Genomic DNA, 21,060 nt, shown 5'->3' with positions numbered 1-21,060 from the left:
TTGTTTATGCTGGATTTGAGAGAAGAGCAGCCTCCGGGCACAGTGGCGAATATACTAGGACTCTTAATGTCACAGATTAGGATTTTTTTCTTCATGCAGATGCATTCAAGGTGGGTAATGCATCTTTTATGACATGTAATAAATATTTTGTCATTTTAACAAAGCTTGATTCAGCCTTGAAGCACAGCCAGATCCATTTTTCACGCCAGTATCCAACTGGGGACTAAATGTCATTGTTTATTCATGGTCCAATCTAAACATGTCAAAGACGGTATCATTAATTTTCTTTTCTACTTTAGTGCCTGGTAATGACTTTGTTTTGGAGTGTTGCAGTTCAGACAGACACCCCCCCCACACACACACACAAACACACACCCCACCCCCCACCGCTCTCTCCTTGTAGACATGTGTGGTTCATAATTCAAATCTACATAGTGAAGTCCTCACCACCACTCTAAAATTCAAGTTTGAATTTAATTAATTCAGAATGTAAGAAAAAAGGGGGAAGAAATAGTTTGCACATTAGTCGATTCTCAGCATTTTTTTTTTTAATACTGTTTCTAGCTTCTGAAGAGGTGTGTGTGTGTGTGTGTGTGTGTGTGTGTGTGTGTGTGTGTGTGTGTGTGTGTGTGTGTGTGTGTGTGTGTGTGTGTGTGTGTGTGTGTGTGTGTGTGTGTGTGTGTGTGTGTGTGTGTGTGTGTGGTGTGTGTGTGTGTGTGTGTGTGTGTGTGTGTGTGTGTGTGTGTGTGTGTGTGAGAGAGAGAGAGAGAGAGAGAGAGAGAGAGAGAGTGTGAGTGTGTGAAAGAGAGTGAGTGAGTGGCTGAGAGATGCCATCAAACCCTTGCAAAAGAAACCCAAAGATGTTAATACATTCATCAGTTGATACTTGAATAAATCGGTTCTGTGCAAATAAACCTCTTAAAAAGAAAACCATATCTGGGAGGAATTTCAGTCTGGCTATAGAATATTCCACAGCACTGAAACTGCTCTTACTAAAATAATCAGGGACCTCAGATTAAACTGATGAAAATGTGGTCTCAGTTCTTGTCCTCTCAGACCTGGGCACAGGGTTTGACACAGCTGACTAAGAAATCCTAAGCAGTTGTCTTGAAAGGTTGGTTGGGCTTCCTGACTGCTGGTTAACTGGTTCAAAACGTACAAAATCAAAGGGGAAAAGTTTTGTCAGTCTTGGAGATTATGTATCTGAGAAACATGACATCTGCTTTGGGGTTGCTCAAGGGAGCTGCCTTTGTCTGTTATTCTCACTGTACATGCTGCCACTTAGTGACAGCATTAGAGCACACAATGTATTTACGCTGATGACAAAAAGCCAAACTGCTGGAGTGACGCTTTAATGTCCTTCTCAAGTTTCTGCCTCTTGGTATTGTGTTTTGATCCAAATATAACATGGAGGTTTATGTGCAGTGTATTTTTCTTTTTCTTTTGCTTTAATTGGTGATTGTTATGATACAATCAATTTCTCTCACTCTAATGAAACAAATATATTGAAATCACCACACAGAACCGAAAATGGTAGTAATGCCTGGCACATGCTACTCTGTGAGCCCCTTAAGGACCCACTCACTCTCCCTCTCTCTCGCTCTCACTCTCCCTCTGTCTTTCTCTCTCTCTCGCTCGCTCTCACTCTCCCTCTCTCTCTCCCTCTCTCTTTCTCTCTCTCTTTCTCTCTCTATCCCTCTGCTTTTACTCGGCTGCGGTCTTGGGAAGTGAACATGTGAAACTACAGTAACTCTCAGGTGCACAGCAGAGCGTCAGTCCACTGTCCTCTCCCCTCTCATCCACCGCCGCTGCTGTTACCAGACACACAAAAAACTAGAGCGGGGGAAAGCTCACGACTCAATACCGACCACAACAACCAACCGTCTGACCTCCATACACGTTTACAGATTTGTGAGAAGAGGAAATCTCCTGCTCCGATCTGAAAACCTACTGAGTGAACGGGACGTGCGTGCAGCACAGCTACACAGGAACTCTTAATAAATGAGCTGAAGTGTCAAAAGGATTTCTCCTTCTCTTCGGTCTCCGGGTTTCCTCTTGTTGGCGTGCAGGAATGATGCGTACTTCACTGGACTTATAATCGACCAGCGAATTTACAGGCTGATAAAACACTTTGTCAGTCCTTCTTTTTCTTCTTTTCTTCACTGCGACCCAGTGAGAAACCTGCGAAACATCACTGTAGCGCAGTGGTGATGGACCCTCGTTTTGACATCTTGGTGATGCATGCCTTTGAAGAGTCATCCTGCTTTTGCCTCCCTGCCTCTGTGAAATGCGTTACTACTTTTACTCACAATTCCCACTCGTGTGACTTTTTAAAAGAGCGACAGATGCTCGAAATGTTTCTCTGTCAGTGTGCATGAGAGATGGCGACCAAACCGCACCAAGTCCAACAGTGGTCATCAGCACGTTTGCACCTGTTCGGGTGGATAATGGTAGTTTATGCCACAGGTGAATGAATATCGGCTCAGTTTCTGTTCACAGCGAGTGTCTTGAATCTGCTTGGAGCTTGTTGCACAGTGACAATGGATCTCAAAGTAGAAACTGAAGAAATGGACTCAAATCAACCTCCACCCATAGAAGTTTTTGCGCACAGCTCGACCCTGCACGGAATCTCTCACATCTTCACATACGAGCGGTTCTGCATCAAACGCTGCCTGTGGGTCGTGTTTTTCTTGGGCTCCCTGACCTTCTTGCTGTACGTGTGCGTGGACCGGATCCACTTCTACCTCGAGTACCCGCACATCACCAAACTGGACGAGGTCACGACCCCGATCATGACGTTCCCCGCGGTCACTTTTTGCAACCTGAACGCGTTCCGCTTCAGTCGGGTGACGCGCAATGACCTGTACCACGCAGGGGAGCTGCTGGCCCTGCTCAACCAGAGGTATGCACACAGTCAGATTAATGTTGCCCAGAATGCAATGTTCAAAGCTTTTTCTACTGCATGTGGCGTATTAATTATCATTTGTCCTTTATTTATTCTTTATCCGTTGCATTTTACATTCCCCTTTATATCTAATGATTTCTTCACTCCACCTTTTCCTTTTACAATCTGTCATGATAAGTTGTTAGGGGTGTTTGCATTTCCTCAAGTACTGCACTTGAGGTACTAGTACTTTACTTGATTTTCGATTTGATGCCACTTTATACTTCTACTCCAATATATTTCAGAGGGAAATGCTGTACTTTTGACTCCACTCTCACATTTATTTGACAGCTATTGTTACTAGTAGCTTTGCAGATTAAGAATTGAGATTAAAAAAAAGCTACAATAATCTTATAAAATATGATATATTAATTTTGATTAAAATATATCTAACATAAACAATTTTTAAGATTGGCTCCACCTTGACCATCTACAACAGTGAAATGCTGCTCACATTAATGCCTCAGTAGCTAGAATGGCACTGAGTTCTCAACAACATAAATATGTCTGATTTTTTCTTTTTTACATTAAGATCCATACATTATATGCTGATGTCCTCAGAAAATGACGATCACAATGTTAAACAAGGTGCTAAAAAAAAAAAAATCCTGAATCTGCCTCTTTAACCAGATTGGCACTAAATGTTAATGAATTCTTCCCTGGGCCCTGCCCCATCCCTCCACCCCATTGGTAGTAATACTGTACTTTCAATGCAGGAGTTTTATTTGCACTGGAGAATTTTTACAGTGTGACATTATTGTCACTTAAAGGATCTGGTACTTGTGTCACACTCATCCGACAAGCTGTAATAGTTTTCTATCTTGTTGAGTCTTGCTGTGTTGGGAGAGCAGGCTTGTCAGGCTTGAATTAACTGAGGCATTATAATCAGAAAACTTCAACCGTCTTGTCGGTGCACCTGAAGGCTCTGCATACTGGAGCTGGCAACAGCATGTAGCTACTGTTTGCACAGGAGGGAAAGATGTGGAGATTCTGCTTCCCATGATTACAAGAGAAATGACAGATACTTTGGGTATTTTGGCATTTATACATTTAAGTCCTCATGTCTCTGAAACTTCAGCAAAGCTGTTATTATATCCACTTGGTTCTGATCTGTCAAAGATTTTGCTTCTTTTGATTGTTGCCATACCAAACAAAAAGAACAGTTTTGAATGAATGACACATTTTCAGTGATTAAGATCATGCACAAGGGTGTCCAAGAAGCAGAGGGTAAGGAAGAGGGAACTCGGACAAAGAGACAGAAAGACTGTGACTAATCTTGGCTTTGGAGGCTGTTTGATAAACATGTTGCTCTCCCTGTGGTGTTGCAATATTGTCCAAATGTCAACAGAGGCAGTGATAATGAACCAATCAGCAAGCTGGTGTCATGCAGCACATGTAGTATATCAGGAGAAGAGTGTGTGTGTGTGTGTGTGTGTGTGTGTGTGTGTGTGTGTGTGTGTGTGTGTGTGTGTGTGTGTGTGTGTGTGTGTGTGTGTGTGTGTGTGTGTGTGTTTTTTAATCTGGGTGATCAAAAATGGTAGAAAGTAAAAGCTCACAGCTGAAATGACGCAAACCTCTGACCGTCTGTCAGTTAAATAGATCGAGGACAGGACAGCATCCAATGCTAAAGGACTCTGGTGGTTTTACTTTTTTGTGGGTATGCAGCCAACTTCTGCCCTAAATCTTTAATGAAGATCCCAGACTGAAAACTAAAATTGGCATTTTTTTTTCCCAGTGACAGTGGTGTGACTGATAATCAGCACTTGCCATCTGGATGTTTTTACACGAATACGTCTCCTAATCTCATAAGGAAGACTTTTCAAAGTTGGAGACCAAAGCATAAACAGGACTGATTTTTCTTCTAAGTTTCCTTTTCCATGTACTCATCTCAACTCTTACACTCTGAAGTAGGTTTAGTGCTCATTATCCCGCCTCCCTTGGCAAGAGAGGCGATGAAACGGCACACTTAGCTGTTATACCCCCGGCCAGAAATGAAAGTGCTTGTGGCATGAAATCCATTTAAGACTATTCTCCGCCTACTTCCCATGTTTGGAGTCACTGATCTGGGAAATGTCTTGTGGCATGATATTTAAGCTGCACACATGCTGAAGTGTCAGCCTTCGTCGATCCTGACGGCTCATACTTATGGGATTTTATCTCATAAGTGCCTTCTTGGCAGGTTTGTCCACTACACAAACAGTGGGGAGCAAATGCCTCTCCTCAATTAAGTTCTCTTTCAATCAAACAAAAACACTCTCCGCCTCTGCCATAATGGGGTTTAGCCTAATCCTTAATGTCACAAAAAAAATGTATGAACTCATTTTTAAACCTAAATGAGGCTAGTTATTATTGATTTAATGTTTGGAAGATTTTAGTTAGACTGTTAAATGGCCCTTTGCCTTGAATGAAAATGAAAAACAAAAGGATTACTGCACCTTGTTCCAAGTTTTATAAGAAATACTGTGATGTTGTAATTTTATGTCACACATCGCCAGCTGTTGTTTGAAAAGCGTAAACCGCCAAATCTCATTCTTATTCATGCAATACATAAAACATGTAGGATGCATTAATACTACGTTACACAAAAGATCAATATTCACCCCAGTAGCTACATTCATATGTGAAATTTCTAAAAGGCCTTTCACTTGAGACAGTGTTCAGAAATAAACTCCAAGCAATCTGCTCTCTGGTGAGTCCATTAAAATGGTGACATTTTTAATAATAGCTCAGTGGGAGATCACAGCGAGGGTAGAGAGCGGGCGCAGTTACAGCTATTCTGCTCTCTTTTAATACAAGGCGGCATGGTCAGATTTTTGTGAGCTCCATTAAATAAAAGGAAATTTCCCAGTGCCACTGATAACTGCGTGTGATGTGGTTGGCCGGCTCCCCACTCAGTCACTCGATGCCTTTATTGTCAGTGTAGTTTAAACAAAAGCAATGGTTGCTGATACAGACAAATTTAAATATCACAGAAATGCAACTGAATATAAAGCTATCAATAATGTGGCCTGGCTGTTGCTGCTAACAAGATATTACTAACGAAAATGATAAGAAGATGATGAGAAAATGAATGATGAGAACCTATAATTAGTGATGAGGATATAATGAAACATGAGGTGAAATGAATTGTTCTTTTCATTAAAAAGTCTAATAACTGTAAAACCAGAAAATGACAATCCTTACATCTCAAAATTACAAAATCGAATTTATGGACCAGACACAACACACACCATATTAGATATGGATACCAAATATCAAATGCAAAGCAGTTGCTTGTAGAGAATCTCTAATGATACACAAGCAAATCCAACAGTCTACAGCCATGCTAACGTGCTAATGTGTAGCAGGTTCAATGTTTACTGTGTGTATCATCTTAGCTTATTTTATCATGGTGTATCAGGTGTCTTAAAGTGGCTATGATCTATGTTTGTATAAACTAACAATGGATCAAACATCAACAACGTGAAAATTATGTGACAATGTGAAAGCGGTCACTTGTAGTGATGAACTTTCAGAATCTACAGTTCTCCCCAGATTTTTTGGAGATTTATAGTGAGTTTCAGCTCATTGTTTAGCTGTGCAGCTGCAACTTTACTGTTTTCACTCTCACTGCTCTCCGAGCGTCTTGTTCGGCTGCAGCAGGTTCCAGTTTTGAGTGGAAAAGCTGTAAAAATCCACCGTACACGACAGGTGGCCATAAACTTGACTCCAAATGAAGGATAATGTTATAATGTAACTGCTGGATGTGTAAATAAGCAACTGTTTTCTATAAGTTTACCATATCAACTTAAAAAGTTACAATACGCATATGCCATCCTTGGATCCACCATAACAATATCTTATATTACACAAGAAGATAAATGAATAACAAAATGAAAGAGGATCTAATTCTGCATGTGTTGATTTGCTTTTTTATGTTGTATTTGGGTCAAAGCATAGCAATTCGTAGAAATGCATCTTTCTCTGTAGCAGAAGAAGTGACAGGAAGAATTCACTGACTTTGACAAAAATAATGAGCATACTTGTAATGAGTGACTTCACTCACAGATCTTTCTTCTTTCTGTGCATTTGCCATGCCTTTAATGTTTTAGTCAGGCTTATTATTAAAGGGACCTATCAGTCAGTTTAAGAATTTGCATGAAAGTTTAACAAAATGTCCTCGTGGCAAAAACAATCGAATCAACATGAACACAAACACATTTTTCTCAAAGTCTGAATCCAGATAAGTGAGACTGGAGTTGAACTACTGTGTGGCCTGAAGCTGCTGCATCATCAGGAAATGGATGACTGGGTTTATAGGCCCGTACAGCTCTTGTCTGAACTTTATTACACATTGTACAATAAAGCATTACACCGAGGTAGTACCATCACTTCAGAGACTGAAAATGCCATCTTGTACATTTTTACTGTCTGTTTTCTATCCCTTTTGATTAATTCTGGACTGAATTTTTAAACCCTGGAGTAAATGTTCACTGATAGAGACTCATAAACCTTCCTGAAGTGTGCAAAAAGGTTTGAAGGCGGAAATTCACTTTTTATGAAGTCTGCTTTATCATCAGGCAGTGATTATTCACTGTGAAGACCTACTGTTCGAGGAAATGCATCAATCCGTACCAAACTACAGGACACAAAATTTGCATTTAGAAATGTGTAAAATATTTCACTGATCTCTCTTTTCCTTTCTGTCTGTCTGTGCAGGTATGAGATCAGGGACATTCACCTTGTGGAGGAGAGCGTTCTGGAGAGCCTGAAGGTCAAAGCTGACTTCCACAATTTCAAACCGCGACCCTTCAACATGCGGGAATTTTATGACCGCACCGGTCACGACATCAACGATATGTTGCTCTCCTGCCACTTTCATGGCACTGAATGCAGAGCAGAAGACTTCAAAGTGGTAAGTTGTCTCAGAGGAAGATTAGATCCTAATTAAAGGATAAGTGTAATGATATTCTTAGTTTTCCCTGATTGTCAACAAATCTGATGAAAAACCATAAATTCTGCCCTACGAAGCTAAAAAGCAGTAAGTACATATTTGGTCAATAACACATTCATTGATCATATGTAGTGTCTCTTTTAAATTTAGTCAATTTGACTTTGGACCAGTAAAAAGGATGAGCAACTTCAAACTGAATAACAAGGTGTTTAAGACAGACAACTTTTTTGACATTTCACCTTACCCATATAAGATATATTATGCCATAGAATTTTTGTTTTTTGAGAAAATAAAAATAACAGCATGTAGTGCAGTTTGGCTGGTTACAGCTAGCTGGTGAGATATCCTATATATCGATATAGCTATATATAGATATCCTTATTTTGCAAATAACACTCACAATATTTGCAACGAAAAACAACCCTCACTAAACATAAATTATATTACAAAAATAAGGATCATGTGGAGTCTTCATTCAAGGCAGTCGGCATTAACGTGGCCAGATAATTAATCCAAAAGACTCTCTGCAGTAACCTCTTTTCTCAATCCCTCCCCCTCCCCACCCGCCCACAGAGATCCTGAACAACCTCAATGCCCATAAAGTGAAGGTCATTAACTGTATGATTATAGGAAATGAAATGCACTGAAGCAGACTCTTCATCATGATTCCTAATGGAACATTTCTGTTCACAAATTTGAGTTTTTAATGTACATTTTCTCTTGGCCAACATGATATAAATCACATGGGCAAACCGTAAAGTAAGTAAGTAAATAAACAACAAAAGTGGGTTTACATGAGATTCTACCTGTTGAAGGAGTCAGCTGTGATGAAGGAACACAGGAGCCTTTACAGCATCTTTTGTGTAGAAAACCTTCAACCTCTGAATATGGATGAATAAGCAATTAAAGTGGAGTGTTGTCCTACTTCTGATTTTTGATTGTTACCTTGGAGGATTCAGCACCCATCTATACAAACTGGGTTTGAGCTCTGTGATTTACAACTCAAACACAAAGTTACGGGATGTAAGGGAAATAGAGAATGTTTATAACCACTTTATATTCAAGTTAATAACTTGCCAGGTTTGGAAATATCCTGTTAATTTATAGCTAAATAGCAGCTTAGTAATTTTTTAATTTTTAAAAAGAAATTACGATGAACATTTCCAGGAAATTATCTGGAAAATACAGAACCTGTAAAATAAAGTGTTTCCAAAATAGTCCCTATAACAAATGTGCTATTTACTCCTCTGTGAATAATGTTTGCTAAAAACAACATCGCTAGGGGATGATTTTTTTTTTTACAATTAAAAAATATAGAATATCACCACATGTCCTTTAAAATGAAGGTCATTTTTAAAACACGGTGCATTTGATTTAGTGTTTGAATAGTAGAGAGCTGACAACACACAATGTAAAATCATGAGATTATATATTTATAGTGGGTTAAAGAATGATGAACCCCCCACAGCAAACAAAGAGCAAACCTCTGAGGGGGCCGAAGGAAAAGCCTGTAACTTTCTGACCTCAGGATACCTGCTGAGTTTTTGTTCTGACGATGCTGCTGGTTGGAGTCGAAACCTTCTCTGGTGGAAAGTTGTCAGAGTAGTGGTGTGAGCTTGTACATATTTTATTCCCAGAAGTACAGACAGACATTTAGAGTGCAGACAGACAGACAGATTGATACTTTTATCTTTGTTTTTTTTTCCATGTTTTGTGATGATCACGTCGGGGTGTGTTTATCAGTCTGTGTATAAAATGTTTTGAATCTGTGCCGACAAGTCCTTGTTAAAATTTATGATCAAACACTGTTTTGAGCGTTTTATTTATTTAGTTGAATCCCCTTGGCTCTGTGTACATGTTTACATCTACCGTTTCATCTTTTTTTATTACCATTTCCTACTTCAGAACAAAGGAGGGGTGGCATTGTACAGCAGTGTCCTTTAAAACTAAACCCTTGTGGAGAAGAGATGTGGAATAATGCAGTGGAGCAACAGTCCACTGACATTATATATGTGTGACTGACTGATGCACGAGTAAGTTTTCCCTGCGGCAAAAAGTAGAGCTCTCTGACTGTGATGTCTCTGCCATAAAACCCTGCTGTTGCTGCTGGCACACCCGACACTGTTGCCAATAGTCATTGGCATGTGACGTGTTTTTTAATTTGGAGCTGAACATTGATCATTCCACCCAGCAACCTCACTGAATAGATTGGATTAAGTTTTATGGTAGTTTTCGTTTCTCTTTTTTTCCCCCATTTATCTGAGGTAGACATCTGAGGTGGTGTATGGAGGAACATAACATGTCAAGTGTGTGAACTGTGCAGAATCATGTATTTGTTTTTACCTTGATTCAACCAGGAAGGTTAGAAACAAGCTTCTATGTGTTGTGGGTTTGTAGGTTTATTTTTAGTGGGGAATATTTATACACACACATTCATATACAATGACACCGAAGAGGAGCTCTACACACTGCCACTTACTGTAGCAGCTGCACTGAAGCAGCTTCAGGATGATATTTTTGCTTTGGGGCAATTTTACTATTTTTCCTATGAAGCCATTGAAAGCAAAACTGCTGGAAGCCCTTTTTATGTCTCTGAATGCTGTTTGAAGTAGCAAGATCAGACTACCTCATTTATCAGATGTGTCTGGCAGCAAGTAGCAACTCTGGTCTATTATTTCTTTACAATAGCTCCTTTTCAAGTTTTGAGTTAAATTCAGGATTCTTGTGATCACTTTTAGAGCCCCGCATGGTCAGACACCTGCTTACATGAGCGAGTCACTGCAGCTCTGTATCACCTGTCGGTCTCCATGTCTTCTGATCACGACCACTCAGAGGTCATTGTTTAGAAATAGTTATTTACAATGTTCCCCTTTTCCACAGTTTTCTCTGGTCTTGTTTTTGTTTCTCTCCACACACCTTATGTTGTCCTTCTGCACCTTCTCTTCACTGTTTTGTGTGTTATCTTAATAGCAGCACCGTTGGCCAAAGAGAAATTAAATGCCAACCCTACTGTGTGCTCGTATGTGGATGGGCTGAGAAGAAAGTTCACGAGTCCTGTAAGATTTTAACATATTTAAACACATTTCAAGCCTAAAAAGTTAGCCAGTCTGTCCCCAGGCTAACTCAGAACTAATGCTAACATGTGCTGGAGCGAGTAATGAGAAGAGAAGGACTTTTTACAGACCGCAGTAACCCCATGGAAATATTAATCACTGAGGATATATGTATTTATTTTGCACAGAAAAGCCTGACTGGTCTTCTACAGGTCTGCACTGCACTGAGATTTTATACTACTGGAAGTTTTTTTTTTTATTGTTACACTTTTCCCCACAGTAAAAAGTGCTTGTAACTGTTGAATTATTACAGAAGGCAAAAAACTTCAGCTGGAGTAAAAGGAGCTGAGACGTTTGACGTGGTGGCTTAGACAGACACTGGCTGTGTTCAAAATCACTCGCTTTCTCACTCATTCACTGCTCCCTGTGCAGCGGACGCTCAGTAAATTTACTCAGTAGTGAGCAGGATATTGAGATTTCGGACTCTTAGCAATCACCATCATTTTGTGTCATCACTGGCAGCTGTTGAGTGGCACAACAGTAATTTTCGCATCTTGACGAGGCGGCGAGGAAAAGGACACAAAGGCAGGACATAGAGCAGGAAGAAAGTGCAGGTCCAGATTTCAGATCCTGGTTCGGGGACAGGTGGCTGGAAAGCAAAGGCACAAGGCAAGAATAAAAAAATCTGGCCGAGAGCAGGTGGAAATGGTTGGTAAAAATACCAAGTGAGTGACTGGGGAATATGAGCAGGTGGGTGTGGGAGTCAGATGATAGGGCAATGCATTGGATTGTGGCAGTGTTATCAGAAAGCCCTTTTTTGTTGCATTGTAGAATTTGCAAGTGCAATATATAGTTAATAGATTTACACACAAAAATAAATGGCAGACAGTGCATATGCCATAGCTTTTAGATTGAAAAATATCTGAATTTACCCAGAAATGATGACAAATTAGTCCTACCTAAGACAAGAACTAGTGATGCAACTGATGGGTCTAGACGCTGCTGTGCGACATGCAGTTCAGAAGGAGTCTAAATCCTGCTTAATCAAAAGTCAAGGTCTGTCTTTGTGAAACTGAATCCAGGGCTTGTTGGTTGTAGCCTGGTTCCAGAGCTCTAATCTGTGATTTGTTCAGTGATTCAAATAGAGAAAAAATGAATGAATGAAAAGAAGTGAAATGAAATGGCAGTTCAGTCTGATTATGAGGTCATGTCGGCTGCAGCTGCAGACTCTGCCTTCGAGGTGGAGGCTCTTAAACCGTTGAACTAATCTGAACTAGTACTCTGGATGCTGGATGCCATTCAGTGCTTCAGTTTCAGTGTCCTATTGTTGTGCATGCTGGCTCACTGTCACACTGTCATGATTTACTCTGACACTGGTACAGAGTCATTGTTGATGTTATTAGTAAGACCTGTGCTTTTGCTACTGTGGCAAGTCAAAATGTTTGCTGTGAAAAAGACATATTAACATTGCAGGATTTATCCTTTCGGCTCGGCTTCACACTGCACACTGAAACATGACAGGGCCTTTAATTTGTTTGTTCTGCTCGGATCAAGAGAAGAAAAGATAAAATTCCCCAAACAAACAGACTCTTGAACTGAGAGGTGAAGATTGTGGCTGTGTGGCACTTCAGTGATGCAGCAGTTGTTGGGCGAGCAGAGCGCCCTTCTCCTAAATCCAAACATTGCATCACGACTTTTCTCTGATAGGATTCGAGACAGCCCTCTGGTTGTGCTTCCAAACATTTGGTTAGTGCTGCCTCAATAATTCATTTCAGCGCTGGAATATGAAATGCACACATATTAAGCATGTAAATAGTTGTTTGGTGCGTGTGTGTGTGTGAAGAGGGAGGGGGGGTCTATCGTCCTTCCACCCACTCAAGCATCTTATTGACCTTTTCGGGTTTTCTTCTAATTTGCAGGGGATGGATAATTTATGTAGTAGTTAATTTATGTAGCTCACAAGTCAAGTCCAAGACTTTTTCTCAACCCCCCCCCCCCCCCCCCCCCCCCCCCCCCCATTCCCACCTCCTCACCGCTCTCTACAGTGTCTGCTGTGATAGAGCAATTTCTCTTCTCTTTGAAGAGCAGTGTGGTGCTCAGGAAATTGCATTTGGCCAGAACATAGTGGCGGCAGAGAGGTGTTTCCCCTGGAGAGGTTTAAGGCCTTTATTGCTCTCCTCTCAACTTCCCTTTGTTATCTACATCACCGCACAGCTACAGAAAACTGGAAAATGCACTTCCTTTGAAGACCGTCTTTGATGCATTGCATTGTTAATCTTTTCATTGTTTCATTGCAAAGTGCTTGATGAATAAGGAAGGAGGTATATCCCAACTGACTATTCTTGTGAAAAGATCAAAAGAAAAAAAAAAGAAGCTGATAGGAAACTATTTCAGGTCGTTTGCGATAAGAATACAGATCCAGTCCTCAACTGAATTGACAGGATCACCTCTTTTTTAAGAAAAAAAAAAATCATACCGTATAATGTGGAAAACAAAAGGAAGATACTGCATCTGTAAGATGCCTCGAGGGTAAACTTTTCTAACTGATGGCACATACAGACAGTTGACAATACCTTGTTATCTCCTGTCACACAATTATAAATGTAGTGGTTCTTTTCTCTGCATCTTCTCATATAACTAATATTTCCTCTTCAGCTGAAGTAGTGATTCGTCAGTATGATGAAAAGGGCATTAGACATTTTAGTACAATAATATTCACTTGACTAGTTGTTCACACGAAACGTTTTAAACCTGATTGTGTCCAGTTTTCTTTGGTTTTTACACGTTAAACAGACACACATTTCTGCCATTTTTTTGCCTGTTAATGGATCATTTCATAAGACAGTGGAGAGTCAGACTCATGTGGAAAGTTCTTGTGTTCCTTCACTCAGAGAAACACTGAGAGAAATAGATAAACGACTCCAGCAGTTATTAGTGAGTTATCGAGAGCACCCAGCGCTCCCCCCTTCTGCTCCTCAACAGTTGAAGAGAATCATCACTGTTAATTGGACTTGGAGGTATTTCTGTAGTAGACAGCAAACTCTGCTTATTAATAAACCCACTCACCAGTGAACCCCAGCAAAGGAAAACAGAGCGAGAGTCCCACTTTCTTCCCTCGGTCCGATGCTTGGCCCTTTTTTTTGTTTGTCAAACTTGGCTTTGACGGCTCCACCTGGGGAAAAGACGTGTGTTTGCGGAGCTCCCAGCACACTGCTGCTGTGAAAGTTGTAATGCAATAATTTCTGTGCTCTGATCGCTGCTGTCATACGTCAAGGAGGCAACATGCGTTTGTAGATTGTGTAGACAAAATGTAAGACATGCTGTGCCTCGATGAAGAGAACAGACATCTTGGTGGTATGAGAATAATTGCATTTTTAAAAAAAAATAATTTTATCGTTTGCAAGCTGTGCAGCTGTGAATGTATGAAGAAAGTGTGTTGAAGAAAGAGAGTTATGTAACCATTTCTCCATGTTTTAGTCTGCTGACTATGAATCCTGTATATCTTGATGACATTATTAATGACCATTTCCCAAAGCAGTACAGTTTTTAAAGCTTCACAGTTGCATAATGCAGCAGAGATAAAGTGAGATAAGGTTGGACAATAGATTGCTAGATAAAGGTGACTAAACGTTTGCAGTGATGGAATACTTTTCTGAAGCAGGTTTAAGAAAGTTCATTTTCAGACTGTGCTGGCATGAACTGAAGCCTGTGGCTGTCTGGAAGGTGGGAAATCTAAAATATATGATATGCTTTGGAAAATGGAATAAAACATATAAAAGCACCACTTCCCTCCTTTGAAATCCCAAGCACAGTTTCATTTCTGCACTATGATGGTTCCACTGGAGAGCAGGATTGTAGTTGCAAACATTCCCAGTGCGCTTTCACGTCTGACTTCCAGTTTGACGGCCGTTAAGCCGATGTAGTAATGGTCTTTAGCCCCAACCTGAACTCTCTAAAAGCAACCCAGAGGGTGACAACGAGTTCTGACTTCTTTGACAACTCCAGCCGTGCTGGGAGCTGGTAAATAACCATACTGTTGGGGAGGGGCGACAACAGCCCGTACTTATGTTTGCATTTCCTCTGGGTTTTGTGGCCTGAAGCGACAGATATGAAGCACAGCCACCACCTACACCGCCCAGCAGCTTCTGGGTCAACACAGCTGCGCTCCACATCCTGGCTCCTGAACCTGTCACATTCTCCTGCGCTGACTTAGCAAAGTTATGTCACCTCCCGGTCACTGTGTTTATCCTCCCTTTTTCCACCTCTCTCCCTCCCTTCAATGCAATTTTCTGCATTCCTCCTTCGTCTCGACCCCTGTGTAGTGCATTCCTCACATCAACCCCCATGGGCATGACAATCCTCATTATGTTTTCATGTCATGCTCTCTGCTCTTCTTTCTATCTCTCTTTCCCTCCTTCATTCTTATGCCCTTTGTTCTCTTTGCTCCCATGACATCCACCTTTCACTCCCTCATTCAGGAGCCCCAGGTTTTAAAAAAAATCTAGAAAGAAAAGAAACATCATGATGAAGTAAGCATAAGTGGAGAAATTAAGAGCACAGGAAATCACCTAAACAGCCACTTAGACATATTCCCACATCCCATGACACCACTGTGATAAACACATGAACACACTTAGAGAGGACTGAATTAGTATTTGCCCTGCAGTGCTGAACGAGGGGTATTTAGTGCTGACCACCTTCAAAGACTGATTGAGGGGTAGAGAAACCACATTACCAAGATCAGCAGGTGAATACTCAGGGCTCATAATGGAGGGTAATCCTGTACATGAAAGCCATCTGTCAGCAGCAAGACTGCCAAACACAGCAGGAGAGCAGCAGCGCAAATTTATCGAGCGTACTTTAAAACAGGAATTTTAATAAACATTCACCTCCCAAACATCCCAGCAGGATAAACCCTCAGTCAGACTTCAGTTGTCAAGTTTATGTCCAAATGTAGCAACATTTTTAACCCAATTTCCGGGAAAATAGCAAAAGAAAGGATTTAATTAGTAAGAGAGACCAATGAGATGACGTAATGAAAGAGCATCAGTCGAAACCATATAGAAATGGTGATGGAAATTCACATGCTTCATGTACGTCCCGAGTTATTCCCTGTAATGTTTCTATTGCACTTAGTCACATTTTGTTTTTATTGATACACAAACTTTTCCACATCAGCCAAAAGCAAAAACTGTGATATTCCTCACTCAGGTTTTTTATTCACAAAAACAGGTGGATGGAAACAGGGAGGGAGAAGGACGGCCAGATTGATCATCTCACTTGTTTTATACTAATAGACTAATCATTATTTTCAGTGTCCTTCTTTAACTGTAAGATCCACTCCAATAACCCCAAACAAATTTGCTCATCTTAAAGCCCCGAGATATCTTGTTAAAGGGCGGATCGCCACACAGCATCTCTATGACTCCAGCTGGTTTCTAGACAGATCAGTAATGCTGCTCAAGCACGCTCTATTTGCCCAGGCCTGAGAGGGGGAAACGCTTTTTATGAAGACATTTCGGACTGGGGAAGAAGGAAGGGAAAAAAAAAAAAAAAGAAGAAGCACAGCGGGGCTGAAAATAGCCTGGGTTGGCTGCACTGCTCTGCACATGGTTTATTTATCCTGAGGATTAGTGCAGGTGACTTGAGGGCCGGGTTCTGTGTGGGTTGCAGGCAGGCTGGCAAAGGGCTAGCTGTGACTCAGACTGCTGGATGAAGTTTAGGAGGAGGAGACTGAGGAGGAATGATGCCGCAGTTCAGACTGCCGATCTCCTCTGTACTCGCCTGACCCCAAATCAGGCTAATTGTGTCTCTCCAGAGGTTGGCTGGGAGACACAAAGGCCTCTGTTAGCTGTAACAGAGAGGCTGGGTGTAGTAGATACATTTACTAAACAGTATTTCCATTTTATGCCACTTAACTCTTCTACTCCATTACATTTCAAATTTTAAGTAATTTTAAGTTTTTACTCCTCTGCATGTGTTTGACAGCTTTAGCTTTCGGAAGGAGTGTCAAACCAAAAAACAGGAAGTCAGGATGGAGAATTTTCACTCTTTTAATGTAAATTCAGTAAAATACATCACAGCAAACAAGCCCAGAGTTGGCATGTACATTACCTGCACAGGAGGAAAATATGAAAACACACAATATAACAATCCAATAAAAGAGGAGAGAGGGGGTTTACTAATGACTGGGAAGTTTAAGTCTTACATATAGACAAAGGGATCTTCAGTTGAGCAAATAAACCAAGACGGCCAGCACATATAAGACTGTCCACAACACATACAGGGAAACTGATCACCCCCACATCTAAAGATATCAGAACAGATATCAGCTCAATAACAATATTAACAGGATTGAACAACATGTTATTATGGTAAAGCACCAGGACGTGTAATATAACTGAAGAATAAGGAGAGCCAGTAAGCTTACAGCCACTGCAGCGCGTATCAGTTCACTTTTACAGAATTACATGTACGCAGTGAACTCTGCTAACAGTCTGCTTTCCTGAATAGAGATGTACAAAATGTCTCAGAACAGTTAAAGTGTCACAGCCAAGTAAAGGGAGGACAAAACAGTTCACATCAGCAGAGCCTTTCCTCTCCTCTTTGCCTGCCTCTCCAAAAAGCCAGAGCTGATGTGAGTCCTTCTGACAAAATATGATGCACTGTTAAAGATGAGACCACTTATTCCCAACCTTTAATGCTTGTGACTCCTTACAACAAAAAACAGGGTCTGGCTGAGGTCGCTTGTCATATTTCAGATGTTTGTGAGTTTCACCAAAGACACGTTTTCTTTACATCTGTGGTTTATGTTAAATTCAAGTGGAAAGTTAAATGTGTTTAATTGGCTGTGTCTAGCGTTGTGTGAGTCATGGTTTTACGAAGAGGCCCAGACCAGGATATCTTTGGAGGCGATCAACATTTATTCTGACAACAGAGGTAAATAACAAAATCCCCCTGTCAATTGTGATCATGATCGTGTACTCATGGAGTTCAACAGCAAGAGGAGCAAGGTAAAGGCAGAAAGGAGACACGCTTTAGGGGAGACTTAAGGAAGTGAGCGTAGAGGTACAGAAACCGGAGGCCCAACATGTCAGGTTACAACTATTTACACAGATTTTGTTTCATCACAATACTACATATTACTAATGTGTATTTGGTTGTGTTTTACATCTTACTGCTGTTTGATTGACTCTGTTACACAAGGTTATCCTGTCAGACTGAATCACCATGACAAGACCTTTTCATTTGATGTAATGGTGCAGCCAAGGAAACATGACATGACATATTGGATTTGAATATTTCACTCAGGATGAATGTGATATTGCTTTAATGAATTGCAGTAACAAGAGGATTTTGTTCAGCAGAGTGGAATAAAAATGAAGCAACGAAAAAAGGGATTTGAGGGGGATATTAGAGGTTAAAAAGGGTTATCCATACTGATGCACAGAAATGAGCGTGCACACATACACAGACACACACACACAGCGATTCCCAATAATCCAGCATTGTCGGGGAACACGCACTGTAAACATAGCAGAATGATGGCAGACACACACTAAACCTGTAAACAATCAAATAATCCTGCCACAGTACAAACAGCACTGACAGACACAAACACACAGAGGAAGTGAGGGGCAGCTGCTGGGCTTTTCTCTCAGCTCAAACCGTCTTTCACAGTAACCTGCTTTTATGTCTTTTTTTTTTGTGGGTGTGTGTGTAAACTGCACAAAAAGTGTGTGCAGACAGACGCAGGCTCTGTGTGTGACGCGGTCAGAGAAATGGACGCAGGGCAGGACGAAGTGAGAAAAGACAGATGGGAGCAGTTGTAGTGACAGGTGAGGATGTAGACTTTAGTCACTGTAGGTGTGAAACGGGCTCTGAACCAGGCAAGGACAAATGGGGGAAAGAAAGCATGGAGATGAAAAAAAATGAGCTGGAGGCATGTTATTTAGAGCAAAAATGAGAGTTATAATGAGGAGGTTTTGAATGGAAGGAGAAAGCAGCGGGAGATAAGAACAAGAAGGGGACAAGAAAGGCTCTTTCTTATGTCTGCCGCTGACATGGCTATAATGACTCATTTATTATAATACGCAGGAAGCTCCTGGCCAAATTTACTCTGCTCAAGATTTTTTATTATTGTCTGAGAAAAAACTATTAGTAGGAGATATTCATTTCTAGCCAGTAATATCAAACACAGGTGCACACACATACTCACAGAAACACAAACCTACACACAGATAAAGTGCTGTTGCAGGAGGCAGTGGCATTCACAATAACAGCCTCCAGGGAGAACAGCCGGGAGACTGATTAGTATTTCCTGGATGTGCCTTTGCGCTTTTATATCATCCTCAGACTGGCATTTCCACTGCAATTACTGAGCTAATCAGTTAACCAGTGATGGCTCCGGCTTGGCCTGCAGCCGCAGTATAGGCAACATTTCTTTCTGTTGTTTTTCCTTTTTTATGTGTCTGCGGGAAATAAGTGACAGCAGCCACAGTTCACTGGCTGGTGTGTGTGTGTGTGTGTGTGTGTGTGTGTGTGTGTGTGTGTGTGTGTGTGTGTGTGTGTGTGTGTGTGTGTGTGTGTGTGTGTGTGTGTGTGTAGTATATTGTTGATTTGTTGAGAGCTCCTCAGCTCCTCGGGATGCTGCACTTTGTTGAGAGATTATCATTATGACATTTTGTGTTCACTGCACAAAATACAATGCAGAGTGAAGAGAGAGTTGGGAGACAGATAGAAAGACATTTACAGGCTGACAGGAAGGAAAGGGGAAGGAGACAGGACAAAATGGCTGGTTAGACTGTTCAATAACTATAAATAATGTCTGAAATTCACCTATTGGCTCAATTAAAAATGATCTGCCAAGACAAATTGGGATTGAATGAGGTTTCTTATTTATGAAGTACACCAGTATTCGAACTGTATCCACTAAAGCAGTGTAAGTGCAATGACTGAACGTTAACTGGGGACGGCATTTGATAGCACTTTATCCTACTTCCAAATATGTTTATTGGATCCCAATCCTTTAAGACTCCACGTTTCAAATGAAGACATCACTTAGTTAAAAATGTATACTGTTTTTATTTTATTCAGTCTCATACGGATACTTGCACGGCTTTCACCACATATTTAATCACTGCTCTGTGACATTCATTAGCCCTGTCCTGACTCATTTCTCCTTTAGCTGCCACGGGAAATGGTGTTTGCTCCTCACTGCGGGGCTGTGCTGCAGCTGCAGAAGCAGTTAGAAGCGAGAGTAAAAACAACACAGTGAAAATAATATTAATTAAGTGAGTAAATTTTCTGTATGCAGGATGCACTTCACAGTTCCTGAAGGAGAAATCACTGGTGCGCTTTTACAGGTCATAGAATCTAATGGGTCACAGAATACGGCGTAACATCGGCTGCAGGCTAAGGAGGAGCACTTGTTCTTCTCAAGTTATCAAACATGTTATCAAGTTTTAACTTTGACATTATGGACAGTCGATAAATATTTAAGCAGGGGACTTGTTGGCTATGGAGCTATTTTACTTACTTGGAATCGCATCAAAAATGTCAAAAGATGCTGTCAGAACCGTCCCTAGCTTTACTATCGCTGCCAGATTTTACTGACTTTAGGCACTTGGCACTTGGCACCCAATGATGGAGTGTCCATTGGGAGAACAGGGGCCTTTCCTGATGGGCTGCTACACAAATTGGTCTGATGGCTCAATGTGAAACAAGACTATGGCTGGACTGCATCGTAGGTTATTTGCATTCTGCCTAGTGGCAGCCAGTTTTAGCCCTTAATCTGTTTACTTCTCTCCTCCTCTCTGTGCTCACATATACAGTACTTTAATACAACCAAATTCCCAATAAAGCTTTTCTCATTAACATGTTTTCTCTGTTTCTGTTGTCAGACAACAAAACAAGTATAAAATACTGACTGAAACGCAGCCCATTAAGACTACATCTTGTCTGACAAAATCAGCATTCAGATTAAAGACAACAGTTGTTCTGTGATTTCTGCTGTACGTACTCGATGATCACTCAGTGAGAAAGTTATAGAAGCTCATTCACGTCAGCTGCCATGCAGTCAGCATACATGTGGAGTTTGTAAAGCCCAACCTTGTGGTTGCCGGGCAATA

General features: G+C 41.0%; 1 protein-coding gene across 1 annotated transcript in view; it reads left to right on the top strand.

Moving 5' to 3' along the window:
• Positions 1–1,622: 1,622 nt before the first annotated feature.
• LOC130174236 (acid-sensing ion channel 1-like) overlaps positions 1,623–21,060 on the top strand; it is a 45,960-nt gene continuing 26,522 nt past the window's right edge. The window contains exons 1-2 of the mRNA XM_056383892.1: positions 1,623–2,902; positions 7,643–7,838. Of these exons, the coding sequence (XP_056239867.1) occupies positions 2,541–2,902; positions 7,643–7,838 (558 nt within the window). The 5' untranslated portion in view covers positions 1,623–2,540. The remainder of the gene's footprint in view (positions 2,903–7,642; positions 7,839–21,060) is intronic.

Source organism: Seriola aureovittata, chromosome 9 (assembly GCF_021018895.1).
Source record: "Seriola aureovittata isolate HTS-2021-v1 ecotype China chromosome 9, ASM2101889v1, whole genome shotgun sequence".
Classification (NCBI taxonomy): domain Eukaryota; kingdom Metazoa; phylum Chordata; class Actinopteri; order Carangiformes; family Carangidae; genus Seriola; species Seriola aureovittata.
Note: the sequence above shows the minus strand (reverse complement) of the source record. Positions and strands in the feature narration are given on the sequence as shown.